The sequence below is a fragment of the Gymnoscopelus microlampas genome (assembly GCF_963454915.1).
Source record: "Gymnoscopelus microlampas genome assembly, chromosome: 8".
NCBI classification, from domain to species: Eukaryota; Metazoa; Chordata; class Actinopteri; order Myctophiformes; family Myctophidae; genus Gymnoscopelus; species Gymnoscopelus microlampas.
Window position 1 is genome coordinate 18,955,742 of NC_139945.1, and position 25,304 is coordinate 18,981,045.

General features: G+C 44.6%; 1 protein-coding gene across 5 annotated transcripts in view; it reads right to left on the bottom strand.

Moving 5' to 3' along the window:
• Positions 1-25,304, bottom strand: part of aplp2 (amyloid beta (A4) precursor-like protein 2) — a 100,368-nt gene that overhangs the window by 57,732 nt on the left and 17,332 nt on the right. For all 5 annotated transcript variants that reach the window (XM_084065386.1, XM_084065385.1, XM_084065384.1 and 2 more), the window contains exons 2-3: positions 4,864-5,037; positions 2,892-3,021 (exon numbers count right to left, since the gene is read on the bottom strand). In XM_084065386.1, the coding sequence (XP_083921512.1) occupies positions 2,892-3,021; positions 4,864-5,037 (304 nt within the window). The remainder of the gene's footprint in view (positions 1-2,891; positions 3,022-4,863; positions 5,038-25,304) is intronic.

The window sequence follows — 25,304 nt, forward strand, 5'->3', positions numbered from 1 at the left end:
TGAATTTGCCCAATATTCAGTATTATTATTGGGCAGCACAGCTTAGGACCGTGATAGCTTGGATAACTAATGATATGGAAACAGGCTGGGTGAGCATAGAACAGAATGCTTGTCCCAATATTCCATTGGAGGGGCTGCCATTTGTAAGCCAAGAACAATGGAAGAAAATTAAAATAGATAATGAGTGGATTACATTCACTGTAAAAACATGGTTGTCTATAAAAAAGAAATTACATCTCTTTAATTCCATATCCAGAGTGATGAAGATAGCAGCCATTCCAGATTTTGAGCCAAGATCATTAGATATCGGTTTCAGTAGATGGGCAAACAAGGGGCTAATCATTGTAGATCAGCTTTTTTCAGGGGAAACTCTGAAATCATATATGCAGCTTCAGCAAGAATTTGGCTTGTCAGGGATGGACTTCTTTAGATTTCTTCAATTAAGACACTACTTACAAACAAATACAAATTGGGAGCAGATCTGTAAATTGCCTTCAAATCTAGAAAAAATATTTATGTTAACAATGGATGGAGATATAACAAAGAATTTGATATCTCATCTATATAGGTGGCTCCAAGACAATGTTATGGGAAATACTCTAGATATTAAACAGAAGTGGGAACTAGAAATGAACATCTGTATGACTGACAACAATTGGGAAAAATCATGCCTTAATGGTCATAAACTAACAAGCAGTCCTACTTGGAGAGAGTTTGAATGGAAAACAAAAATGCGAGTGTTTAAGACTCCCCAAATGTTAGCGAAATACAGCAACACTTCAGAACTATGTTGGAGAGAATGTGGGAAGATAGGGGATCATACCCACATATTTTGGGATTGTCCAAAAATACAAAAATTTTGGAGGGAAATTCAAGGCGAGATCAAACAAATTATGGAAGTTGACATTCCTTTTGAGCCTGAGTTCTTCATACTTGGTGAGATTCCGGGCGGAATAGTGACCAAGAACCAGACATATCTGCTTGGGGTGTTGCTGTTGATCGCAAAAAAAATGATTACTGTGTCTTGGAGAAATGTGAAGCCACCAACTATCCAGCAATGGAGGGACAGGTTAATAAGCATATACATGATGGAAAGCATTACAGCTAGACTACATATGAGGACAGAGTTTTTCAATATCAGATGGACACCGCTAGTGCTGCAGCTGCCCAGACTGATTAAGGATTCTGGCCCCCCTTAATGTCAAATTGACTGGACTTGATAATGTAGACAGATTTGGTGGTCTGTCCTGAAGGCTGTTTTTGGACGATCGGTACTGCTGGAAATTGGAATAATGACCTTTGATTGCCTGTGCCTGTGATGTCTCTGTAAATATTTCTTTGAATGTCTGATGTTGAATAAGTGATGCAATTGTTCTTTGTTTTTGTTTTTGTTTGTGTCTGTTTTTATTTTTTTTATTTTTTGTATGCCCGTATGTCCACAATGTTATTACAGAATGTATGAAAATGTAAATAAAATTGAAGTGCAAAAAAAAAAAAAAGGTAAATGGTGCATTTATATAGCGCTTTTATCCAAAGCGCTTTACATTGATTGTGCCATTCACCCATTCACACACACATTCATACACCGATGGCGGAGGAAACCATGCAAGGCACCAACCTGCTCATCAGGAGCAATTAGGGGTTCAGCGTCTTGCTCGTATAAAAATAAAATTGGGTCAAAAACGGTCCGGACCGTTTACGGCACTCATTTAACACTTATTGTGTTAATAACAAGGACCGCCAGTTTGATATGCATTAGACCACAAACCCCCATTTGACATGACTTTTTTAATCTCTGGACCTTCTCGGAGTTACAGAGATGTAATGGTCCATTTGGTTCCCAACTATGAAATCATTTAGCTGGGGACCCCTTGGGAACACCCTCAAGGATGCCTGCCCTGGGGGTCCCCAGACCACACGTTGAGAACTACTGCTACAGTAGTCTTTTGTTGAGAAAAGGCAGTAGTAGTGTTTTTTTTGCGTTTGTAAGACTTGTGCCGAACAACTTTCTTCGGGATGATCTGTCCTGACATTTAATAAAGCAGAATAAAGTAGAATACAGTGGTTTACCGAGCCGTTAGAGACACAGAGGGCAGCTTGGATGATAGTGGAGAAATGGTTAGTAATAAAACCAGCCTCTCTCTCTCCTCCTTCTCTCATGACCCTGTGTGTCTGAGTTAGTTTACGACCACTGTCTGTGGGCAGGAGGGGGGGTTGCGGGGTGGGATGATAAGATTGTGCTTTATTGCTGGACAAGCCTCCCTTACAATAATGGCTTTCCCCCTCCAGGCCATCCGTTGTTGAGAGACATTAAGGTGCTTCTCTTCCAGCAGACCGGACCTCCTCAATCAGCCAGCTCAAGGCCAAGGATTAGTCTACTGAATCGCGCTCCGATATTATTGCACCGTGTCACCTCCTCTGCCTGTGGCTTAGCTGGTTCATAATCCACCATATCTCTATGCAGAGTGGGAGGCTAATTTAGAGGGAGGGGCGGTGGGGAGCACTAAATAGGGAATACCAAATATGAAGATCAGTTTTGAGTACTCTAAAGTGGATTTCCCAACCGCTGAACAGTAGCAGTGGAACGTACGACTTGAAAGTAATACTACCGTATTTGCAGACAAATATAGTTGGACACGATTATTTTGAGTGTGTGTGTTTACAATTGACATCTTTCTTCTCCCAATTTAGTCATTATGCCAATTAATCCTCCATCTCTTTACCACCACTATTGTACTCTACCCACAGCCAGTGGGAAGCTCCCATAGGGAGGACGTAGCCAGTGTTGCAAGATTCTGCGAGAGAAACAAGCAACCAGGTCTAGGAAAACCACCCCAAAAGAAGCGTCCTTGAAATTAAAGTTAAGATTCGTTGCTGGTCCAGTGTCTTACCTAAGCATTTGTAAGGCACCACGATGTGGGCGTGTCCTTTGCACACCTTCTTCTCCTTCTTGCACCAGTTCTCAATCCTGATTGGCTGGTTGGCCTCCACCACATTGGTGATCTGCAACTCAGGATACATCTGCGGGGTGGGCGTGGCAGAGGGAGAGTGGGCGAGAGGGGGGAGAGAGAGCGAGAGACAGGCAGGCAGGACAGAATGAGAAGGGAGAGATAAGCAAAGCTTGAGTGCGAACGCGCTAATCCCCACTTTGCCATCTCCAGATGCCATCTGTTCGGTGTGCAAGGCACAGTCCCCCTCAAATGCCATCCAAATGTCATCAATAAATGCGATCCAAGAATTCTCACAGAAGGCTGAGTGGAAATGTAACACCCCCTTGCTCAACTTTTAAGGCTGGAGATATCTACAGGTTTAAAGTGGAGATATCACCATCTACAGTTATAAAGTCAGCAAAGAGTCAGTCTTCAGTAGGACGCTCATCAAACTTAAATGAATAAAGTGAATATGTAAGATGTTAAGGGGTTGATACGTGATGTAATGGTGTGTGTCATTCTGAAGCATGATATATACTATATACGATGGTGTTGCATGCCAGCTCACCACGTGTCACATCTGCGACAGGCTTTGAACTTGTAGATCGGCTATTGTCAGTGTAAATGAAGCATTATTGTCCTGCCTTCTTCGAGTGGGTGCCTGGGGGATGCTTGGTGGGTAAAAGCTCATATCCATGGCTATGCATCTGTTTATCTGTAAATAAACAAGTCAGGGTCTAATAAAGGCGTGGCTTTCATGTGGCCAGTCTATGATGTCAGTCACAGATGACGTAACGATGACATATGACTTTCAGCCCAATCCACCCGCCATAGACTTAACCCATTTTGGGCGGGAACCCCTTTTTGTAACTATACCTTTCAGGAGGCGAAGCCCTTTTGGTTCCTGTTACTACAGTATGTACAGTATAAAGCAACATACATCTGTTGTTAGAATCGGCCTCAGGTCTAAATGGGTTAATAATACAACATACAGAAACACAGTTATGTGAATACAATGCAGGGATGTACATGTACTTCCTTGGCCTACTGGCAGTGTGCACGAGGACATTTGCCCCTGATCAGTCCAGTGGTTTTCGAGATTAGCCCCGGACAAACACACACACAGACAGACTCGCAGCCAAGACTCTCCCCTACAGAGCTACGCCATTAAAAAAAAACTTCTAGAAAGATACATTGACAGGCGTTAGAAAGTGGGACTGCCGATAGCCTTATCATGAGGGGAGAAAGGCAATAATGAACAACAGCGAGGTGTTTCCAATTGTAATAACAGCTATTCCGCTGTACTCTAAATGATGGTCTTTAGGCGAGGGCCTGCCAACAATAGCATCTGTAGCGTCAGCCAGTCGTTCCACATAATGGGCTTTACATACAACACAATATAACAATATATCATAATTTACATTGAAATCTCAATAATGGCTCAACACCATGTGCATATCACAAACAAGAGGCTACTTGTTTCTACTCAAGGAATCAGACAGTTTTCAAAACCTCCAAACATCAGGACTACAAATCAAGTTCCATGTTGCTATAAAGGATATTATGCAGAAAAGGGCTTTGTTTGCGTGTATCACAGTGAGTGCTGGGCAGTACAGTAAAGTAATATATTACAGTAATATTATTATGCTCCCCAATAATGAGCAGTGTAAGAGTAAATTACAATTGCCAAAGCAGTAATTATATTACAGTTACTAACCCACGTAACTCTGCATTACTTGAGCACTTTGTCTGATTGGTGACTCATCCTGTAAGGTTAATTAGTCACAAGTCACTTTGTTATTGTTTAAAAGGAGTAATAAGTAAAGAGTTAACTTATTACACTTCCTTAGTAACTTGCCCAACACTGATCACAGTTAAGTACATACTGTAAGTCCATATTTTTTCTTTGTCAGAATGGTGCAGTACAACTCACCTCTTGACAGTACTGCAGAACGCCTTCCTTGGTTCCAACGCAGCTCTTGGTCCCAGAGGGGTCGGGTTCCCAGCGACCCGTCTGGATGTTCACGTGCATGTTGAGCTTCCCACAGAACATGGCCACCTGTGGCTCGGCCACGGCAAAGCCCGTCCCCGCGTTTGCTGCCAGGGCCTGGAGACGAAGAGGAGAGGAGAGGAGATGGTTAAAAACCACATGAACACTAGGATCACCATTTTGCGCATGTCATAACAGGCGAAACTTCACCAGAAATAGATGAACATTGGGTGTAAATAGACCATCTACAAGCTAACAATGCGTCACAATCGGCCAAGATGGTCAGACCCCTGGGGACCCCGGTCAACAGGGATTAAGTGGTGAATTTGGAGAGGAGAGGATAGGAGAGGGTTAATGCACCCAATCATTAAAAGGCCATAAAAGTGAGGAGAGTACTGGCTGGCAGTCAGAGCCAAGTCACTTTCCTCATAAACTCTGTTATGGGACCGACACGGTGGTCAGACACTGTGGAGAAATGTTATTTTATTTTCTGGAATGGGTATAGCAGTACAGACAAGAGCCGTCTCGATAGAGTACAAACTCTATCGAGACGGACAGCAGGAAAGCTGAAAGCAACAACAGCACCGGGGTGACACAGGAAACCCCCCCCCCCCCCAAGTTCAGGGGGGGGGGATTGTGTGGGGTTCTGGAGACGGCGATCTTAAAGGCTAATTTAGACTTCATCGAATGCCCGCATGCATCCAATGCCTGATGTATAAAGTAGCGTTTTTTTCAAGCACCATTTCAGAGAGTATAGAAAGAGACGTTTTAATTGACAACCCAGGCCCCCACCTCATGATACATAACAAAGCACACGTCGTCAGAATAGCCCGTCCACAATTGGCAACACTAACGGTGCTCAACTGCGGTGCTGAAAAAGCAGACGGGGGTGTCAGACGGAGACAAATTGAGCTCGGCTCCGGTCTGTGGAAGTGTGTTTGGCCCAGGCCCGGATGACGCTTAGGCCAGGAGGAGGCTGATTGGATTTGCACTTTTTTCCTTTTTTGCTCCAGTGCCTACTGAGTGACTGAAAGATTACAGCAAGAAGGCAAGAAATAAAGACAGAAAGAAAGAAAGGAGAGCAACTAAAAAGAGTCAACGAGAGACAGACAAATAAAGAGAGCCAGAGAGATAGCGAGGGAGAGAGACAGAAAGCGAGAGAAATACTCCTGCTTGTACACACACACACACACACACACACACACACACACCATTATTATGATGCAAGACAATGGCACTGAGAGTGTACATTCTCTGGGTTAAATGAACAATCTCCATCTCTTTTCTACCCTTCACTATTACTGCACTATAACCCCAACCATCTGTAGAATAAAGTATGGTTTGATTAAACAGACTCGCATCAGTGTTGAGCTCCACTGACCCTTCGGAAACGAGAGAGGGACATTTATTATCAACAGTCCCGCTCCACCCCTGTGGCACTAGCTTTTATTTCCTGTCCTCACAGAGACTGGTCATTTACTGGGCTCTGCCAGTTCCTCCCTCTGCAGTCCAGGAAGCGCAAGGGGAACGCCCAGCCACTGCCAGGCCATCCGTCCTAACCTGGGCGCCGCAGGCTATATAACGCCACGTCCGCTAAACTGAAACACACACATGGCGATGATCCCCCAAAGCTACTGTGTAATTAGCCGTCCAAAAAGATTGGCCTTTTAGGATGCTTTCTTTAATGCTTCATGAATGGAAAGCAGGGAAATATCCTTACTCGCCAGCCAATCCGTTTTCCCAGCCATCTGTCAGGTACATTTGAAATGCCAGTTTGAACCGGCACGAAAAAAATTAAATGCAAATTAATTGTGTTTCTTTCAGCTGGGCTCAAGTAAACAAATTACCTGTACGTAGAATTCTAGACATGTCAGTCTACCCAGAAGTGAAGTCCGTAGCTGCTTGAGCGAAAGTTACTATTGGATAGAATGAAAGGGGGAGGGTCACAACCGCTTGCCCACTAGCCCTGTGTAGAGTCACAACTCCTTTCCCACTAGCCCTGTGTAGAGTCACAACTCCTTTCCCACTAGCCCTGTGTAGAGTCACAACTCCTTTCCCACTAGCCCTGTGTAGTCACAACTCCTTTCCCACTAGCTCTGTGGGGAGTCAAAGCAGCGCTTGCCCACTAGCCCTGTGGGGAGTCACAACTGCTTGCCCACTAGCCCTGTGGGGAGTCACAACTGCTTGCCCACTAGCCCTGTGGGGAGTCACAGCAGCGCTTAACCACTAGCCCTGTGGGGAGTCACAGCAGTGCTTGCCCAGAATGCCCACTAGCCCTGTGGGGAGTCACAACTGCTTGCCCACTAGCCCTGTGGGGAGTAACAACTGCTTGCCCACTAGCCCTGTGGGGAGTCATAGCAGCGCTTGCCCACTAGTCCTGTGGGGAGTCACAGCAGCACTTGCCCACTAGTCCTGTGGGGAGTCACAGCAGCGCTTGCCCACTAGCCCTGTGGGGAGTCACAGGACAGTTAAGCACTAATGACTTGGCAAGTCAGGGGAAACTCTCCACGTCTGATTGTTTACCCAGAACACATCAGGGGCAGCCCGGACAGGAAGTGGGACAGGAACTATCCCTACTTGATTGTTATGATGACGTTGGGCTGGGTAAATAAGCCTCATCCCCCAGAGGAGAGCAGGAAGAGGCAGAGGGCTAGAGGCTGTAGAGCCCCCCCCCCCCCCCCCCCCCCCCCACCACACACACACACACACACACACACACACACACACACACACACTATCTCTATACACTTCATGCACCCAACAATACCACACTACATGAAATCCTACACACCTCATTCTGGACTGCAATGGAAACAAGCTGTACGTTTTTGTTATCCTTTAAATGGTGGGTCAGATGTACAGTGTGTTACATGTGGCAAGTTTTTATTTCTTAATTATCTAGTAGTAGTAGAGCGGTGTCCAAATATGTGCCCCCCGCAAACATTAAATCAAGAACTTATTTTATTGAATAAAATGTTATTTTAACCAATCTGTATGGCAGAGTATGTTAATACAAGTAAGACGCGCGAACGCAGCTCGAAAATATGGTGTATTTACGGACTGTGTGTGTGTGTGTGTGTGTTTTGACTGTAGCTGCACTCTGGCGCACTCTGTCGGTTGCACACAGGCAGTGCAGGCAGTGCACACATACTGCACACACACAGACAGAGCCACAAGCCGAGCAGAGTTTCATAGTAGGCTCCACTTGGGCGGAGGCGCGGCTTTCCGCGTTCGCAACAATATAACTAGTAGCCTACATCTGCAGTGGTTGGAGGTGGTCTCTCCCTACTCTTCCATAGAGGAATGTAAATGGTAAAATGGTGCATTTATATAGGGCTTTTATCCAAAGCGCTTTACATTGATTGTGCCATTAACCCATTCACACACACATTCATACACCGATTATCGGAGGAAACCATGCAAGGCACCAACCTGCTCATCAGGAGCAATTAGGGGTTCAGCGTCTTGCTCAAGGACACTTCGACACTAACTCTGGGGGAGCGCCCCAGCCCGGGATCAAACTGGGAACCTTGCGGTTTCCAGTTCACTCTACCCGGCCACTCAACCCCTGAGCCACAGCCGCCCCGTATATGTAAACCCTGGAGTCAGGTAGGACACCACCTACTGGTTGTTAAGCAGCCCTGCCTGAAGCTCATAGGTGCAATATCTCCCGATTGGCCTCTCTGGCTGGCTGGAACGTGAGGTAATCAGTGAAATGAGCTGGTGCACCACACAGTGTTTGGATGCAGTGAAATCCAGGCCTCCAAAGCACACAGATGGGAAACCACTAGAAAGTGAACTCTGACTGAGACAATGGTCCCAATAATCCCATTGTTATGCCTACTCTCCCAGGCTGATAATGAGGGAACATTGTAGAACGGAGCAGAGATAGCCTAAACAAAAGTCAAAGTCATCAGCCGTGTGCTGCCGTGTGTGATGCGATGAGCTGCCAAAGCCATCCAGGCTGCAACCCACACACACGTGATTCTTAACCTTCTTAATTTCAAGGACACCAGTTTGATAAGCATTATTCATACAGGCCACAGACACCTATTTGATACATTTTTATCTCTGGTACACCAATACTGTAGTGTTAATTTAACTCAAAAGATTGTTCAAACACTCGTACACTCTCTTGAGTTACAGATCAGGTCCATATATCAATAATTTTAGGTGGGGAACACCCGGAAGCCCCTCAAGGAACCCTGGAGGTCCTCGGACCCCATGTTGAGAACCAGTGACCTACAATACATGCATGCCGATCTACAAGCTCGCAACGTGATCTACAAGAGCTTGTAGATTGGCTATTTTTGGTGCACGACACCAGCATGCAACTAAGTATAAATCTAATCCCAACCTGAATCTTTTCCCCAATCGTAAATCTAACTCTAAACATCTTTTTAACCATAACAATCTTTCCTCTCGTTTCTCTACATATCGTCATATGGCCTTCACAAGTATAGGAATACACACACACACACACGCACACAATAATCAGTACTTTTATAGCAACTTTCTAAAAGCAGAGCGCTCACAAAGTCCTTTGCAGAGCACATATGAAAATCAAATAAAAGACCATGAAATTATCATTAATAAAAATTAAAATAAATTATACAATTATACAATTATAAAACAATAAATGACAATGAAGACGCATTATAAGAAAACCAAGGGACGAAGACTAAATCGAATAAAGTGGCAGGCAGAGCCAGCTGGCACTGGTCTGTGTGACCTTATCGTTCTTTATTTCTTTCCTTCAAGGCTGAGAAACAAGAGTCACACGGTCCCTTAAAAAAAAACAGCTTTTTTTTGGCCTCTTTCAGGCCTCGTCTGATTCGGGGAGAGCTGTTGTCCCTCTTTCTACATTCAGCGGTTTTCCACAGACCAGACACTGCAAAATCCTCAGTGTTCATTTAACTCTGAGAGGGTACAAAATGGAACCACAAGGACATGTCGGAGTTCATTTTTACTGTGGTAATGTATAGCAATAGTAGTCTCTCCATAGCAGTTTCTGGTTTAGCGTTGCATAAAGAACTGCATCACTAGGTGTGTTTATCACCCAAAAACACAGGACATAAATACACAGGAGATGTGGAGTGTCCCAACTGGTCCCAGAGGAACACAGGCAGGGGGTGGGGTGGGGTTGGCCCCTTTCCTCTACCTCAGTACGTCTTAAAGTGGGGGGTTCCAGCGGGTCCCCGCCCCCAGCAAATTTAGTTAATATAGCATCAAAATCAGTTTGACCATTTTAACCCTATATAGCTTGTAGATCTGCTAGTTTCGAAGAATCTTGCAAAAAAACAATTTTAACAACACAAATCTTGTACGGGTCATCATCTTTTCAAATGGGGGTCAGTTGCCAAAGTTAAACACATACATTTGGAGAGGTTCTCGACATGAAAAGGTTTGATGAGAACCACTGTTCTTATCTATTTATCTGTGTCCTCCTCCCCAGCCTCCCCGTCGTCCCTCCCTCTGTCTCTCTCTCTCTTTCCCCGTCCAATGTCTCCTCCCTTTGCTACACTGCCTGACACAGATCTGACTTTTGGCTGCGTCCACCTCCCACTCATTCCACTGTGAGGTCAGCTCAGAGCACACGTGAGAGACAGGAAGGAATGCAATGCAGAGAGAGAGAGAGAGAGAGAGAGAGAGAGAGAGAGAGAGAGAGATAGAAAGAGAGGGAGGTGAGGTGAACGAGTGACAGCCTGGCTGCAGCTCAACTCTTAAAATCAATAAATCTATGGATTTGTCGGTCTGTCTTATCTGTTATCCGTCCATCTGCTTCCCTCTCCCTTCTCCCTTTAAAAAAGAGAGAGAACGTGGACCCCATAATTTGATACTAAGTTAAATTGATTTTACTGTAGCACGGCTGCTTGGATTCCACTAGGCCACAAGAGCTTAGCCTGTCTTATTTTCTTAAGTGTACTGGTGGTGTGAGACCAGCGGAGGCGGCGCAGGGCCCGGGGGCCACAGGACTGTTAATAGCATTGCTTAAATCTGGAGTCACATGCCTGTTTACCTAGAGAACTGCTCTGAGGTTAGACAAAGGGCAGGACCGCCAGGGCCCACTGGGGGCACTAGAGAGCAGCAGTCCTGTTATACACAGACACTACAGTACATGCAGAAATATAAGTCATTTAAGATTTAAAACTCCATAAGACATGATGGGGAAATATGCAATATAGCAAATGTGTGATAAATGTCCACAGTGTTTGTTTATCGCGAATAAAAGGACTTTTACTTATGGTCTTGTTGAGGTAACAATCCAAACAAAGAAATTAGATATTCAACTTCAACTTCATTGTCACACCACAGGTTTACTTTACAGGTGTTTAAGAAGTGGATGAAATTATTTTTTGTACAGCATTTGCAGTTTTCACAAAAGGAAAGTAGAACAGAGATAGCAAGAAAGAACAGGGAAAACGGGTCAGACATTGCACACTAATGAAACCTATTCCAGTGACTAGAACAAAAAAGTGACAATGTGCCTTTTTTATATTGCAATGTCATGTTTACTCTAATCTTCCTTGATGGCCAAATGTTCCTCCATCCTAGTTATGCCAGAATAGTGCCAGAGTAAACATGAAAATACATACTGTAGTTACTGAGTGACTACACAACAAAATATAAACACAGATATTTCATATATTCTTATGGGACACAGACTTTTGAAAGGGGAAGCAACCGAGTGATGCGTCATTAGTGGCAGTGTCATTCACTGCCGCTGTTTTTCCATTTTTGCCGTTTTGTATTTGTTGATGAAATGTATTAATGTGTTATTTTTATGCTATGTTGATGAATTTAATAAATATTAGGACCACAATGGAAACAAGTCCCCAGAACGTTGTTGTGTTATCCTTTTAGCCTTAATGTCTGACTGTATCGTATACGGTTTAATTTTGTTTTGTCTAATAAAGTATTCAATCAATCAATCAATGTGACTTTTGACTATATTGTCCTGCGTGCTGCTCAAAAATACCACAATATCATAATGCTGGAAGGAGTCATGTTGCTGATTAAAACACATGGTGTTATTTGGTGAAGTCCGTACTAGCCCAACGCTGGCTAATGAAGAAGACACCAGTGGTCAGAGCGGGGAGGTAAGAGTGATTTCTTTTCTGCCCGCTCTCTCATCACCAGGAAAGGAGCCCCATGATATAAGGACCATGGGATGGGGCCCCCAGAAAAACAATGAAGCTCTGTCTCCAACAGACTCACTGGACTGTACACAAAGATATATACAGTACACACACACATACAATTAAAGACACGTAACACACACAGGTTCTCAACTGTTGCCACACACACAATACAAATAAAGATAGAAAAGTGAAGTGACTAGTGCAGAATGGGGGCGGCACCTAACGAAGATCTCTAACCCATGAACCATGTTACACTTGTGAGTCACTGGGAGATGTCATATCATGTGTATGTGTGAACAACTTCTGCTATGTGATGGTGTTCCTAAGAAGACTATGGGAGAAATAGAAATGAGACAGAGACAAGGACATACAGAGACAGACAGACACAGAGAGAGGGGGGGGGGGGGGGGCGGGGGGTGAGAGAGGGAGGAAGGCTAGGCAATAAAATGGGGGAGTGGCTATTTTTAAAACAATTAACATTCAGCCACAGCTGGGTAAATAACATGCCAACGTTAGCCAACCGGCCAGCGGAGTGATACGTTAACTTACAGTAGAACAACATTATATTTCTGTTGTGGAATGCCTCTTGTTCCAATCAAAGTTGTCCAATCAAATTTGATGGAGAACCGGTCAGGTGCAGATCAGCCAAATTTGTGGTTCTTCTAAACACGTTCTAAACTACTTTGTGTTATTATTTTTTTCTTTTGATGAAATATTTCGCTTCAACTTTGGATGCAAAGTGCCACTGTGTCATGTGTCAGTAGCCAGCTAGCGACAGGCCTGACACAGTGCCACTGCCAACCAATGGCTGTGTGTGGTCAGACAAACAATCCTTTACCGGGCCTCTTTCACACCACAGTACATAAAGCTGAAAACAACTGTTAAACTGGGAGAGAGAGAACACACACACGCACGCATGCACACACACACACGTCATTTGTTCTTTGCCCGTTCAGCCTCTGGCTCACAAACAGGGTTTATGGGTCTCCTCTGTGCTGTGCTTTACCAATTCTCACAAAAAAACACGTTAAGACATGGCCTTGCCTCATGAAATAGCACATGGTGCAGTACATTACACACACACACACACTCACACAACTACTGGATACACACAAACAACCATAGACATTAGACATCGCACACAAAACTGTCATTTTTCCCACCCCCTGGCTTGTAACAGACAGAAATACCTTATAGGTCTGTGTGTCTGTGGGTGTGTGATTACCAAGCTCGCCTTAGTCTAAATGCAGCTATGCAACACCAATCTAAAAAAGACATGATGCAATAACAAGCCAACGAAGCTGATTCTGACTGCAATTCTATCTGTCTTCATAGTCAACAGGAAGAAAAAAAACACAATTTGATCATGTAGAATGACATCTCTTACATAAATCATGCCTGATTTATACTTGGTCGTGCACCGGTGTGTCGTGCACCAAAAATAGCCAATCTATAAGCTCACAACACGTCACATCGCGAATGTGTTGCGAGCTTGTAGATCGCCTATTTGTGGTGCACGACACACCGGCGTGCAGCTAATCTGACTTTATGCTTCAGGCAGACGCACTCAAGAGAGGCTTTTGGCATCAGCTCCCTTCTAGCCCAGTATGGGTCAATCCACCTCCCTGTTTCTGGTTCAGAGCCAACGTAGCTAATCCCCTTAAGGGTGTGTGTGTGGTCTACTCTGAGGCCAGTGGGATAGGCTCCTCTGAGTGCCCAGGACACACATGTGGAGCACAGAGAATTGTGGGGAAAGGGAGGAGGAAGTGACTGAGGGCCATGGTACACACAGGAGTCTCCATGTGTTGCACTAAAGACAAACACAAACCCAGACACCAATTAACACGACTTAACACAAACCAGACACCAAAGAACACTGTACATCAAATGCACTGCTATGATGATTATATGATTAGGACTGATATTTATACATCTGCCATCTCTAAGTTGATTCACTCCCATCTGCGTAAGCAAGCACATACTGATACACTTGATGCCATGGCCATCATCTGCGATACCAGATGCACAGTATATGACACGCATGTGTTGTTTTCCTACTCATTCTGTTCTTTTCCATATCTACTGGTCTCGTCATGTGTCCACAGTACTGTTGCAGCATATACTACGCGCGCACACGCACACACACACACACACACACACACTTAGGGCTGCAACAATACACACACACACTACATAATTTATATAACTGTAGTTGGCATGTTTCAAAACTGTATAGTGACTTCAGGTAGGGTAAGTGATTTTCTTTGGTTAAAATAAGTGTTAAATAGCTCTATATTCTGATAGTACTCATTGCTATAGAGTGTTTGTTCAGGACAGGAGTATCCTTGTCTCTCCAGCTCTTTATTAAACAGAAAATGCATTTTCATTTCAGTTTCATTTCCAATTTTATCCAATCAGGATAGAGAACTCAATCAGGATATAGATTAAACAAGTGAAATTGGAAGTGATGACACTAAGAAATGAGCAGACAAAATTGGAACTGGAACACTATACAAATGAAGCTTAAAAATGGGTACTTTCTACTGATTGGCTGAGATTTTGACACCTACCGGAAAATGTATTTTCTGTTTATTAAAGAGCTGGAGAGACTCCTGTTACTGAACAAACACTCTATAGCAATATAGTGCTTTAACCTAATTAAACAAAATACTTTTTGTTTTAACCAAAAAATATCACATACCCTACCTTTAACCACAGGCATGTTCTTGAAAACAAATATTTGACTTTGTTACAGTACAGACATGCTAGTGCGTTCATAATGTTGAGTGATTATACAGGTGAAAGTAGAAATGATGGGAGGCAAAAATAGACTAGTTATTTGCATGAGCTAACAATTTGCTCCCTGTGCCTGTATCTAAGGTGGCAGGGAGACATTTTCTTTGAACAAGATTATGCTCAGGTGGTTGTCTATCAAAACAAGAAGAAACGACATGAAAGCACCTGGGTACAACAATTCCTTTGCATACACTTTGGGACAGATCATATAGTGGAAGTACTACAATATTGCCAGGTCAGAATCATCACAGCAATAAACACTGCATTGCCCAGCTCAAGGAATTTGCTTTGGAACACGATGCAGTGACAAGGCGATATTAAATGATTAAGCCAGGACTAGCACTTTATAGTACATGCACTGCAGACTGTACATTAAACAGCTATGTCTTACAAAAGCAGTTTTGCTACCTAAACCCTATAGAATTCAGGGGTCCCCCCATTGACATTGTTTACAGGAGTTTGTTCCCCTCAGTCTTGCCCTCTACACCAAAATCTCTTCACCGAAAATAGCCGATCTACAAGCTCACAATGCGTTGCGAGCTTGTTGATCTGCTATTTTCCCTGAATATTTGCCTATTTTCACTGAGCGTTTGCCTATTTATGTCATGCCCACAACAGGGACGCTAGGGTTCATGTGGTTAAGTGACAGTGACACTTACAGGGTGGTAATTTGCGGGTTCCCAGTACTACTTCCCACAATGTTTAACTGTCCATGTGACCCAGTAAAGGAATGCCTGGGGTAGTTTAAGCCGACTTAATCCCCCCCTGCTGTGACTTAATGCCTGGACAAGACGGGCCGCGGTGACTCGTGAGGGACACGAGAGGACTGCACCCACAGACACATGCACGCACCCACACACACACACACACACACACACCCACACATCTTTCAAAGGGCAGACAGTTAGAAACGGAATAATAAAAAGGGAAGAGATGTGTTGTGGCCCCTTGGAACAAAAGGGCAGCCACCCCCTCCCCCCCCCCCCCCCCCCCCCCTCGGTCTCAAGTCGTCTTAATACCAATGTGCAGAGGCTAATGTCAAACACCTCTTTTGTCTCCATGGTGGCCACTTGGAGGCCAGAGAGAGATAGAAAGAGAGAGAGAAGGAGTTGTGAAAGTGCTGTGGAATTGTTTTGTCCGCCGCTCTCCAAACCCACGCCACAGCACAACACGCTCGCTCACTCACTCGCAGATGAGTCAACCGCTCACAAGTCTATTTTTTCCTCTGAATGGAGTTTGACCCAGGCCGTTAAAGTCACCCAAAGTGACGTCCAGTGAGAGGCACTCTGTGTGGGTGAAGAGAGCAACGCTTCCTTTCTACAGGAAACTGATGACTGCAGTGACTCTCATACAGTGGAATGTGATCAACAGGACACAAAGGGACGGACAGAACACAGATTAGTTACGCACACTGAAACCGAAGTGAGATCATGATCAGTGACTTGCACCGATTCGGGGGGAATCGCGCACAAACTAGGCTTAGACGAAATCACGGCGTTATCGTTCATACCAATTACAGCTGAGGCATTTAGCAGCTCTTATCCAGGGAGAGTTACAAGTGCGAGATAAGGGTAAGCAGAGTCACCATGAATCCTAGTCAACTATCGACAGGGTAAATAGTCACGTACTGTAAGTAGAGTGCAAAGAGAGCAATTTAGTGTCTCAAAGAAACTAGGTTACGACGTAAACATCACACCTAGCATCTGCCTCAAAAACAAGCTATCTAAAAAACATTCTTAACATTTATGGTCAAGCTAAAACTAATCTAAATAACACAAGCCACGACTGAGTAACAAACAAACAGTAAATCTGCTTTAGTAAGAAAGGAGTGCTAGGAGGGGAGGTGGAGTCTGAAGAGATGAGTTTTAGGACTGCACCGGAAAATTGGGATATTGAGAGGCCACGATAATAGTGGTCAGAGATGTGGAACCACACACACACACACACACACACACACACACACACACACACACACACACACACACACACACACACACACACACACACACACACACACACACACACACAAGTCACTTATTACATATCAATGTTTGCCAATTTTGTGACACTAGCCTCCAGGGTACACTGTCACCCTAAGCTTCAGAGTCTTTTTCCCATAAGATGTGAATTAAACGCCAACAAACACATTTTCCCTGTGTTAATAGGTGGGATTTACCCTGTTCTGTACAGTGGATGATTCACTGAGAGACATACCGACTGATATGAGTACTGGGCTTCCCCTGAGGTGACATTAACATGGACAGTGAAGGATGTGGTATATGTCTGTATTGCGCTGAATCGGACGTTTGGGAAGAACCGCGTTGACCTGAACTTGAGTGATATGATTGAACTAAACTAAGTGGGAATGGTTTTGTTTGAGTTTGGACTCCACACACACGTATGCGAGCTTGTAGATCTGCTATTTTTGCTTCTTTAAATGTATTTATAATGACTGAAATTAATGTTTGCGACCTGTATGTTGCTTACACAGAATGAATATGTTGTTGCTAGGGTGCATCTCTGAATGTAAATTATCATGCACATTTAAACTGTGTTGCTAGGGTGCGTCTTTGAATGTAAATTATGCACATTTACCCTGTGTTGCTAGAGTCCCTATTTGAATGTAAATAATTATGCATATCTAATATAAGTGTCCTTTAAGCATGTTTGACAAGACTGGCAACAATACAGCCATCTATCAGGCGAAGAAAAAGGCTGGCCGACTTAAAACACATATATACATAGATACACGACCATATATTAGACCCTCCAGAAAAACGGACAAAAATCCTTGATTATGCAGGCTAAAATCCTTGATTATGCAGGCTAAAATCCTTGATTATGCAGGCTAAAATCCTAGATTTTGCAATGAAATATGCGGGGTTTTTATGTGATTTTATGCTTTGAAATTACGTGAAGTTGCAAAATATGCGCTGCGATGCCATGTGATGCAGATATTATGCGATGCGATCTTTTTGGGGAAAAAATTACCCCTGCATAATTATGCGCATAATGGCATATTATGCGCATAATCGTGTTTTTCTGGAGGGTCTAATATATATTTGTTGCTAGAAAGATGGAAACAGTCGTCCAATGTAGTTTTGTAAAACCATACATAATTGTGGATCTCTTTTTAATTCAGGATTACATTGTTATTAATTTATTACCATTGCATTATCTGTAAGTAATATTCTCAACAGTAAAGATTTGATATCACACAAGGACGACATTTTTTTAATCAACCAAGGATGTTGTTCTGAAGCTTTACCTTGGATGAAGACTAGTGTGTGCATTTTCATGTATGCACTGTGTGTGATGATGAAGATAGCGTATGTGATTGTGTGTTCAGTGATGCTGGTGATAGGGCGACGATGTTCCCAGAATGCTGAGCAGTGTATTCACTAGCGGTCACCTCTATGTTGCTCATTAACCTGTCATCAGTCACACACAGGACAGGACAGGTTAGGACACAGAATGGAAAAACACTATCTCTCTGCCTACCAACGGAAGACAACTATACCATCACACAAGGGAAAACAACCTGACCCAGATCAAAACTAAAAGCATGTTAGTAATCCTTTCCACTCAATCCGTGCCTGATTGAACATGCCTGTCCTAATAAGACCCAGACGGTGAAATGTTGAAAAGTGACTGGCCCATGACCCGCCCAACCCTGCATTTCCCGTCATGTCGCAAGCTGGGTTACCCATAATATCCGTTTCCATGATCGACCCGTTACCTGACCTCATGCGGCAACATTCACATTCACGTCGTTGACAGAGTTGAGAATCTGCAAATCATTTACTGAATTGCTGCATCACTATAGTGCTTGTACACAAAGACATTTAACGTCACCTTGTTCTTATTAAATATAGCTGCAGTGGCATTGGCACGGTATCAGCTGTTGTTTTTCTTCCAGCTATCATTACAGGACCAATAATCCTTTGTGCCGGTGCCAACTTTAGACTTAAAAGGGAAACACTTGTGCTATTGATGTGTGCAGCGTTTTCAAAGACACACAGAAGACGACAACGGCTCAGTTTTAATGGCCAAGCGTGAGCCCATGACAAATAAATAAAGAGTTAATGCCGAAAATCCTGATGGTATCCCTTAAACAACAAGGGGGGATGAGAAGCTATGGAAGCAACCACAACCAAGGGCCAGAGGTGCACGGTTACCGTTGTGGCCAGTGAGAAAAGCAGGTCCCTGTGTGTGTGTGTGTGTGTGTGTGTGTGTGTGTGTGTGTGTGTGTGTGTGTGTGTGTTGGAGGGGAGATAACACAGCCATTCTGCAGCTTACAATGTACCAACGTGAATGACGACTTGTTCAAATGGCCCGTCTCTATGGAAACCGACCACAAAAGCATCTCAGCTATTCACACATGAGAAACACTGATGGCAGGAAGAAGAAAGAGAGAGAGATGTTCATGGGGGGGGGGGGGAGAGAGAGAGAGAGAGACAGAGAGGGACAGAGGGAGAGAGAGACAGAGAGAGAGAGAGACAGAGAGAGAGAGATAGAGAGAGACACAGACAGACAGACAGACAGACAGAGGGGATGTTAAAGAAATTGGCAAAAACTGGAGAACGGACTGTAACGGTAGAGCGAGGGAGAGAAGACGGAGACAGCGAAAGGACAGCGGGAGAGAGGAGGGGTCACAGGAGCTCACAGCGAGAAATTATATGAGCGAGAGAGGTGAAGGAGCGAGGGAGAGGAGAGGTGTTGGGTGCATGTGGAGATGGCTGTGTGTTAATGGGGCCAGAGAGGACAATAACACTGACACAATAACATCTGTGCTCCCATAGAGAGCCCTGTGCCCTGCATTCAGCTACTAGCCTGCGTCCTTGTGTGTGCCAGCGCAAAAATGACCCTTCCACTGCGTGCTCCATTTGCCTGCACAAACACCCCACCCCACCCCACAACACACACACACACACACACACACACACACACACAAAGGCAAGCCATGGCTGTAGACTGCTAACAAAACCAATAAAAAACGGTGCCCATTGCCATGGCACCAAACATCGGTAGGCTCAGCAATGTGGCCATCTCAATTGAATGGACTTTACATCGGCCAAGATTTCACATGATATATTCATAGAAAATAAGAAAAATAAGATAAGAAAAGAAAAAATAATTGGCTTTTATACCAATGATTTTGCACCGACAACCACCTCACTGGGATCACTGTAATACATTTCTAATTCCATTCATATCTTTTAGAAAGCTACCTTCTGTTTTTGCAGTTTCTTTTGTTCCGTTTTTTTTTACTGTGGTGGTCTTATCATCTTGTCTGTACCGAGTACTGACCCGAGCAAAATGAATTTCCCTTGTGTTCAATAAAGTACATCTAATCTAATTCCTGATCTTGAAATCCGATATTAGTTGACATTTTAGTATCGTAGGAAATTAACGTTTGTTTAGTCGCTGTGAATCACACCCAGGCCAACCACCGAAGCCCTGCTTTATACTTTGTTCTACAACGTTGTCCTGCGAGAATAGCTGATCTACAAGCAACGCGACGTGAGCTTGTATGGCATTTTGGAAAATGTGGGTGTGCCCAAAATATGGAAGCCAGGTTGAAAGTGATTAAATTCCAACGTGTAAATATAGCGATAAATAGGAAAAAGCTATAATGAATCCTATTGTAACATTAAACTTACGTTTTGAGCAGAGAACAATTGGGCCAAATGGTAAATCACTGCAAATAGTTTGGGGCTCTAGCTAACACTGTACAGAAAACAGATGAGATGCTAGGCCAGGGGTAGGCAACCTGCGGTTCTAGAGCCGCAGGTGGCTCTTTGGGCCCTCTCCCGTGGCTCCCAGTTGCTTGGGCAAAGAAGTATGCAAAGGAATAAGAGGTTTTCTTTCTGTTTTTTTTTTTTTACTTTAGGCATAAAGGTAAGTTATTAAAGTTAAGTTATTAGTAAAAAAGAAAGTGTCACCCATACACCAGATAAAAATAAGAAACTAATCATTGAAGGAAAATAAATAATTTATTAATGCTTGGTTTGTTTGCTTTCACCACCAACGTTTCTGGCTAACTGACTTTCTGGCTTTGAGAAACTAGCAAACAATACAAAAAAAAAAGTTATATTGAAACACCAGAAAAGGCACACAAAAAAGCCGCTCGAGACAGATTTTTAATAATCTTTTTGGGACAAAAATGGCTACTTTGATAATAAAGGTTGCCTACCCCTGTGCTAGGCCAACACTAGAGTAAAACACTGGATTCATGTGAGTAAAGTGCTTCTTTCCTGCGACACACACTGGCTTTCCACAAGTTGTGTGTGTGGGCTATTTTTAAGTGGCTCCAGTTGGTGGCCCAGTGGGGCTCTGGGCGTCAAGCCTGCCCCGGCTAACAGAGCTGGGTCATGACACACACTATGCCCAAAAGGTTCTCTCACTTCTCTGTGAAGGCGTGTAATTGCTTATTACATTTTCTTTTTTTTTTGCAACCTGGAAAAATGTTTTTTGGAAGGAAAGAGCATAGAGTTATTGTTTTACCCCCCCTTCTCTTTCTGTATTTTCTACCGCAAGATTCCCAGTTACAAATAAATAGGGATTAAAAGACAAGAACCTGCTCATTTCCTGTTCATTTACCTCAAGAATCCCAGTCGTAAATGGGGAATAAAAGACGTGAAGCTGCTGAAATGTATGCCAAAATGTACTTTTAATCATTTAAAATAATTCTCACGTGTAGTGGCGAAACGACATTCCTGAGGCATTAAGGTGCTTACTGTGCATGGTTGACCCAACACTAAAGAACCAAAACCTGAAAATAGCCGTAGATTGTCTATTTTCAGCCCGCGACGCGGTATAAATCAGGCTTAATAAAAAACGACCCCTTGCCATGAGATCCGTTTTATTATCTTGATTTATTTTTATAGCAAGCACCCCTGTCAGGAAAATATCCATTTCTGTAGCATCGGCCCACAGCTATGATATGAACACAGATACACATCGTGTTAATGGGAAAAGGCGTCCGTCAGAGCACGGCTAGCCTAGCCAATCTTCTGACATCATTTGGGCAATGATCCTCTCGGTCCCTAGTTTTTTGCCAAATTCTCTCTCTCTCTCTCTCTCTCTCATCCTCTCCTCACATCTCTCTCTTTGTTTCTGCACAGTTTACTCTCCATGGCATCTCCTCACCCCTCCCTCCCCGCTGTCAAAAAAACGTCTTTGTCTGGCCGTCTCGCCGTCTCTCTGCCGCTGCTTGAGGAGAAAGAGCGGGCAAGACTAACGGCCAGAGCTGTGATGCAGTACACAGCTTCAGCCTTCTCTCCCAGCAGCACCCTGACTGTCGGTCTGGCGGCCCGCTGTTCTTGCCATTTATTTCTTTGTTTTGCAGAGGAGAGGACAGTGGCAGCCAGCGAGGCAAGGCGAGAAGCAGAGCAAGAGGGAGGAGACCCCCCGTGGCTCTCTCTCGACACAGATTGCAGGCTGCACGCAAGACATACAGAGCCATCAAGTCCCCGGATTATTAGCCTCCTCCTTTCCACTGTCTGCATCAAACTTGTTTTTTCCTCTCTAGATCTCTCTAGGTAGAAGGGGTCTATTCGGGCCAGATTGGTTTGTAACTGGATTGAGGAGAGGCATAGAGTGGTGTGTGTGTGTGTGTGTGTGTGTGTGTGTGTGTGTGTGAGAGAGAGAGAGTGAGTGAGTGATGGTAGTGGAGGTGAGGGGTTGTGCAAGAGAGGGGAGCCATGGAGCCAGTTTGCGTCAGTTCAGCTCCGCCTCTACCATTTCGCAGCAGAGCAGGAGCATGGCTGTCGCTCGATGGAACTCACGGCATCGCTATGATTTACCCACGTACAGAATATCTGGCAGACGGCCAACAACGTCGTAAATCAACCTCATTCCCTGCCCCGCAGGGCATGTGCAGAACAACCAAAAAGAATGGTTGTCAACTACAACCTTTTAATGAACAATAAAAATTAAAAAAAGTTACAGCTCCATAAATTGCAGAGCCCTATACGTGATGAGCTATGGCTCCCAATGGCAGGGGTTGTCTTCATTAGATAAGTAGCGTAATCGACCGGGACCAAACACAAATAAACAAAACACTCCAAGACCATACGCCTTGAGTGTACACTGTACAGTCATGGAGTAGAGGTTTGTGTGAGTGCGTGCTGCACAGATAAGGAGAGAATTACGCCTGGGGGCTTTGCTCGGCTTGTTTAGTTGCTAAGCTGCAAATGGAGCGTCGCTAGCGACAGAGCCATTTCTTGCGGGAAGGAGCTAATTGTTCTTTATTTCTCGTTAATGAACTTGTGAATCGGAATAAACCCACTTTCAAGTAAATGTCCGATCGTGGGCTCATCGCTCTGTAGTGTGGCAAAAAATAAGTGAAGCTAAGCCAGTCTTCCCCGTCCGTTTGCTTTGTGGCCAGGAAGCCATTGTCCCTCTCTGCCACTAAAAGCACTCCGCATGAGCAAAGCCCTCACTCCTGCACAATTCCCCAGTCCCCACCCCTCTCCCTTGCCTCTCTTCACCTCCACGCTCAATCCACTCAGTGCACTCTGGGCTATGCTTTTTGCTCTCAAAGCTCTTATTTTCTGTATTTGTCAGCCTCCCTCTCTATCTCTCAACTCTTGCTTCTTCACTAATGCTCCACATGCTTCTTCTGCCCGATTTACACTTCGCTGTGCATCGTGTCACGCCCCCTAAAACAGCAGATGGCGCAGTGAGCTTGTAGATCTGCTATTTTCGGGGTGCAGCACCGGCACGCAACTAAGTATAAATCTGTCTTTCTACTCCCTATCCATCTCCCTGCCTGCCTGTCTGCCTGAGCCATGTGCGCTGGCGACCCTCTCAGCCTTCTCTATCCAGGCTTACGGCCCACGAGGCTGTGAGCGGATTATGTTGTTGACATCACCGCGCCAGATGTTTATGACTAAAATAGACAAGAGCAACAACAGCCCTGATCGTGCAGTCAGTCAAATGGTTCCGTTAGCTAAAACTTCACACCCCCCTAGCCTTCATCCTTCACCGTTTTCCCCTCAAGTCTACACCCAAACACAGCTGCCTGTTTTAATAGGACCAATGTCCTTCCACCGTTCTCCTTTCCTCACTAGGGCTCACAGCATAGCTGGCTCAATCATCCTTCATCAATTTTTCTTCGCTCCGCCTTTCTCTCTCCCGCAGCTTCCCTCCGAGATCAAATGGCCGATAAGTCGCCCTGCTGTAACATACACATTAGCGTGATTAAATTGGCCGTCGCCTGTCCTTTTATTAAAAAGACTCAGTGTGCAGCCAGCCAGGGTGGGAGGTCTGTCTACCGGGAGAGACAGGCTGCACGTGTGTGCCTGTCTGTCTGTCTGTCTATCTGTCTGCTTTTATAAGTCTGTGTGAGTCATGCCTCCCAGAAGCCAAATATCTCCCTTGACCAAGCGGGGGACTTTAAGCCTACTCAGGTGATGCGACAGAACGAACCCGTAGAGTGGTTGGGAGGAAAGAAAGAGGAAAAAAAAGAAACCTGGAGTTGGACCCATCGAGTGGTAGAGAGCAAAGGAGGAAAAAAGAAGCAATGGCGGGCTTGGCGCTGGCAGTGGGCTACACAGGAGATTTAGGGCTTAGTGAATTGGTAGTAGAGCTCCATTTGTTTCCAGCGACAGGCCCAGGGTGTGTTTTCGACGGGGTGCATTCTGCGGCGGCTCACTGTTTCCCCGTGTTGTGTTGCACTCTCAGCAGTTTAATAAAAAATAAAAAAGGAGGAGGATTAGACACAGGAGTCTGCCTCTCTCCTCTCTGCCTTGAGGAAGAGCACTGTCGCTTAATCTCTGCACCGAGGAAGAGGGGATTTAGGACAAGATGACCAGCGCTCACTTCACTTTCTCTTCCCTCCCTTCTCTCTACTTGCCCCCGGAGTCAACTCCAAACCTGCCACTGCATCCATCCTGCCTTCCTTCCTTCCTCCCTTCCTTCCTGCATTCCTCCCCGACTAGTAGGGCTGGGCTATATTATGGACAAAATCAAATATCACAATACAGTATTTTTACCAAATACGTCAACGTCAACTCACATATCACGATATTACAAAATCTCAGTTAATATCTAGTCTCATATCACAATATCGATATATTGCCCAGCCCGTAACTAACTAGTCTCACTTTCCCATCGGATGAGCAGCAGACACTCATCAGCATGCAGTTCGATGAGGCCCGGTCCTCAGGCGGGTCAAGACAGACTGAATTGTCGATAGAAGCAGCACCAGTAACCAGGCACGTCTGCAGGTGCAGGAGTCATTGACATCTCTCTCAGCAGTCTGGGCTGCCCTCAGCTAATGAGCGTGTTAATTGTTGTCGAGCAAGCGAAAAAGAGAGGGAAAAAAGGCAAGAGTGTGATGAGGCGAGTTGAAGAAACGCCTGGGGGATAGAACAGAGGAGGAAATGGAACGCTGTCTGTCCTCCTGAGCTGTGCACTGCAGTGGTGGGAGTTAGCAAC